The sequence below is a fragment of the Trichechus manatus genome, unplaced genomic scaffold (genome assembly GCF_000243295.1).
Source record: "Trichechus manatus latirostris isolate Lorelei unplaced genomic scaffold, TriManLat1.0 scaffold00322, whole genome shotgun sequence".
Classification (NCBI taxonomy): domain Eukaryota; kingdom Metazoa; phylum Chordata; class Mammalia; order Sirenia; family Trichechidae; genus Trichechus; species Trichechus manatus.
The window spans coordinates 796,530-800,981 of record NW_004444258.1 but is presented as its reverse complement, the minus strand read 5'-3'; the positions used below and the strand labels follow the sequence as shown (position 1 = coordinate 800,981).

The 4,452-nt window shown below is 41.6% G+C and overlaps 1 protein-coding gene across 1 annotated transcript in view; it reads right to left on the bottom strand.

The window, feature by feature from the left end:
- Positions 1 to 441: 441 nt before the first annotated feature.
- The window catches only part of PRDM5 (PR/SET domain 5), a 169,842-nt gene continuing 165,831 nt past the window's right edge, over positions 442 to 4,452 (bottom strand). The window contains exon 14 of the mRNA XM_004390710.1: positions 442 to 972. Within this exon, the coding sequence (XP_004390767.1) occupies positions 808 to 972 (165 nt within the window). The 3' untranslated portion in view covers positions 442 to 807. The remainder of the gene's footprint in view (positions 973 to 4,452) is intronic.

Below are 4,452 nucleotides of genomic sequence, written 5' to 3'. Positions count from 1 at the left end.
TTCTAGTAAATATTTGTATATTGTTAATTTCTAAAGATAACCAATACAAACTCAGGAGGGGCAGCTTGATGAATGCTTAAATGTTACGGTCATTTTAGTGTAGAGCTTATAAAGGTATTCTCGCCCATCAATATCTACATCTGAATGATGAGAGAAAATAATATTTCCTGAGAGCTCTCTAAAATGAGAAATATTTTAATAGATGTTTTACTTTTTAAATATCTATTTTAAACTGACCTGTTGTATGATGTTATTAAATAAGACAAATTGTTTGCCTTCTTCATGAAATAGCCAACCTATCTTACTACCATGCTTGAGACTTTGAAAACTCTTGCTCTTACCCTTAAATGCAATGAAATGTTTGGAGATCTTGACTTCTTTCTGGCTAAATCAGCAATAACCTGCTACAATAAGCACCACACACAACAGGACAATTAAAAGAAAAGACCTAATTGAGGCATATGTTCATAAATTCATTACAGAAAGACGGTCTTTGCTTAAAATGGATATAAAGAGAGCCATTACTCCTTTCTCCGTTGTTTATAAGATGGAACACATGTAGTATTTTTGCAGGGTTACAAAGTTTTGAAGTTATTTTTTTCCTCCCATTTGTACCATTTCTTGTTGAAAGCAGGGTTTTTTCTTTGTTTTTGTTTGCATGTGCACCTACAGATTCTAAAGGTAGGCAAATAACTCTGAGACCATTTGAATTACTTTTGGCTACTTCTGCTATGTTGATCAGGTGAGAGAAATCTGGGATTCATATTAGAAGCCCTTCTGAATGGTTTAATAGCTTTGCAGCTACCATTAGCTGTCAGCTTCGCCGTGGATATTGTCCATGTGCACTTTGAGGTAGTCATTCCTTGTAAACTTCTTATGGCAAAACTGGCATTCTGCCAGTGGGCGATTGGGATTATGAGTCATCTTGTGTCGGATCAACATTTTCTTCAGGCTAAAGGCCAAGTCACACACCTAGAAAAGACCCAAAAATACCAACCATATTATACTGAAAATTATGAAAATATACTAACTTATCATTTATAAAACATACATTATGCAAAATGCAAACTCCTACTATCAAGTATATACTAATTGGTCATAAGAACAATTGTTTTTTCCTTGAAATAAATGGAATTTAACACCCAAAGTTATGGGGAAAGAAAACTGATTACAGTTTCCAAGACTTGCTTGCATTTAATTTGTGGTCTTGGCACTCTGACTACCTTCTCCTGCCCCTCAGTTACTGAATTTAAATATCTGCAGAGAAACAGCTCCCTGGAAACAGGAACTTTCTTACATAATGGAGTGTATTTTCAACTTAAAATTAAAACTCTTAAAGTGCATTGTGGTCTAGATAGCATCTCCCTATAAATGGCACAAGACATTTCTCACCAGTGATCACTCAATTCAGTCAGACTTGTGAAGTACAGGGTTAATTAATATTGCTTTAAGCATCGTAAGTGCAAGTTTATTGTCCATTATTGCATTTCTTTAGTTCTTATTATATATACTTGGTTTACTAAGGAATGCAACAGGTTTATTTCATGTAAGCTCTTTCACATTGATATCTGGCTCACCATATATTAAACAGCCTGATAATTAAAAAATATTAAATTAACGCAAAAAACGTAAAAGCATAAGTATTCAGGTTACAAAAGGAGATGTAATGGAATTCTCTTAATATAATGATTTCATTCAAAGTTTGCTGTTATTCACAAAAATTCCATTTATATGAAACTCTTCAAAAAGCACATCCATTGTAAAAAATTTTAAGGCATTTTTATATAGTGTGAAAACATCGTAAAGAACATAATGAGTATAATGAGGGAGGAAATGGTTTGTAAAAATACTGCTAAAGAAGCTGAAGTTCAGAGTGAGGTGAGGCCTGTGAAAATACTAAACTGAATAATAATGTTAAAAAAAACAAAAACGCTTTATGTCTTTCCGACAGACGATTTACATTCCAGGCGACAAGAAACTCAGAAACGCATGTTGTTGTTGGCTGCTGTCTAGTAGATTTTCAACTCACAGCGACCCCATGTGATGGAGTACAATGGCCCCATAGGGTTTTCTAGGCTGTACAGGAGCAGACTGCCAGGTAGTTCTCCCACAGAGCCACCGCGTGGGTACGAACTGCCAACCTTTCAGTTAGCAGCTGAGTGTTTAACCACTGCACAACACAGGCCCCTAATTTTGTAAGAAAAGGGGGTAATTCAAAACTAGTGTATTTTAATGTATGAGTAAGTAGGAGCATAGTGCATGTTATGGATTGAATTAAGTCCCCCCACCCAGCCCCCCCCAAAAAAGATACATGTGAATTCCAGGCCCTTGTACCTGTGGACGTGATCCTGTTTGGAAACAGGGTCTTTCTTTTTTATGTTAATGAGGTCATGCCAGTGTAGGGCGAATCCTAAACCTAAGCACTTCTGAGTTACAGAAAGACCTGAATAGACACAGATACACACGAGGGGAGGACTGACACATGAGGACTGTCTACAAGCCAAGGAGCCAAGGAGAGACCGGGGCTGCTGACAAGGAAGGGATCGACATGGCCAACAACCTGATTTGGACTTTTAGACTCTAGAACTGTGAGAAAACAAATTTCTTCTTTAAAGGTCACCCACTTGTGGTATCTGTGTTACAGCAGCACTAGGTAACTAAGACACTGTATAAAGAAAGTAAGCATTTGAGTCACTCACTTTTCAAGCAAGCCCGCACTGATTTCTCAATTAAAACTGCAACCGGTAGTTCTGGCAAAACGGAACTCTACGCAGAAGCACCACGCCGTCCCTCCACAGTAAAGATCCGAAAAACTAAGCCCAACAGAGAATACAACAATCCTGAAACCCTAAAACATCAAATGAAGAGATAAAGAACTCAGCTATGCACCAACTGGAGTGAGAAAACTGACAGAGAACAGAGAGCGAGGAGATATTCATGCAGAGGTCCCCTACCAGCTAACAAAGCGCAGATCCGCCATCTTGGACTCCTGTCAGAGACCAGCAAATAGGGGGTACGAGAAAGCAGCCTCATGGAGCGTCCAGTGGGAGACAAAACAACCGGTAATTTGCGATATACGCTTTCCCATCCCCCACCCCTCTTCACCCCGATCCGGCCTCCTCTGCTTCCTGAGGCCACAATCTCTTGATCAGGAAACACTGGCTGCTTGGATTCCACACACCTGAACGGGCGGCTCTCTGAGTGCCATTTGTTGGCTGCTGGTGTTGCTTTTTTCTGCTTCTTTTGACTTTTTCCTTACCTCTCACCACCTCCCCCTCCTTTCGCTGGAGCACCTGAATCCATGCGCCATCTTTGCTTCTTCCTGAGGGGCTGCAGAGCACCGGTAATTTGTGATATATGCTTTCCCACTCCCTACCCTTCTTCACCCACACTCGGCCCCCTCTGCTTCCCACGGACACAGTCTCTTGTCCAGAAACACCAGCCCGTACTAGCCGGCTCTCTGAGAGCCATTTGTTGGCTGCTAGTGTTGCTTTTTTTTCTGCTTATTTTGATTTCTTACTTGCCTCTCGCCACCTCCCCGCTCCTTTCGCTCGAGTACCTGGCTCCGTGCGCCATCTCTGCTTCTTCCTGAGGGGCTGCGGAGCTCCATTCAAGTGTGCAGCGGCTTCCCGGTCAGGGCTACCGTGCTGGTGGGATCCCGGGGCTTTTGTTCATTTGTTTATTTTGAATTGTTTGTTTGTTTTCTTTTCCTTTTCTTGAGTTGGGAGCCCTTTCTGGCCAGGCAGAGCTGCGTGGCAAGGATACTCCCCTTTGGCTTTCACAGACCTGCAGAGGGATCCCTGAGAGCATTTCCTTTCTCGTTGGTTTTTTCTTTTTGTTTTTTTGGGGGCCTTTCTTGTTCTTTTTTTTTTTTCCTTTAATTTGTTTTGTTTTCTTCTCCCTCTTTTTCCCTTTTTGTCTTTCTTCATTGCTCAGTTTCTCGTCTCTCTATATCTTCCTTCTCTTTCTGTTCCCTGAATACCTGGCATTGTATACCTGTACGCCTTCTAGCCAGGCTGTACTGTAACACTTAAGAGCGACTTCCCCAGACCTCATAACTGCACCGGTGGGATCCCTGGGAACTCTGCGGTTCTTAAACCTTTCTGATTTTTATTTATTCATTCTTTTCTTTTCTTCCTCTTCCCCTTTCTGTTTTTCTCCATTTCATAGTCTCTCATCTGTCTACTACAACGGCAAGCTCCCCTAGCATTCTTTTGGTTTGTTTGTAAGTTTTTGCCTCCTATTCCTCTCTCCTCTCTCCCATATCCATCTTGGCTCCACACATAACAATCTCCCCGCTGCATCCTGCCTACCTGCACCGTGCGCTTGACATCACACTGCCAAGCAGCACGGGCATGGCCTACTGGAACCTGCCCTGCACTGATTACTGACCTGCTCTGGTGGCTGTAGTAAGTGCCAGAAACAACCCGTCCCAGTAACTCCTCTTCAGCT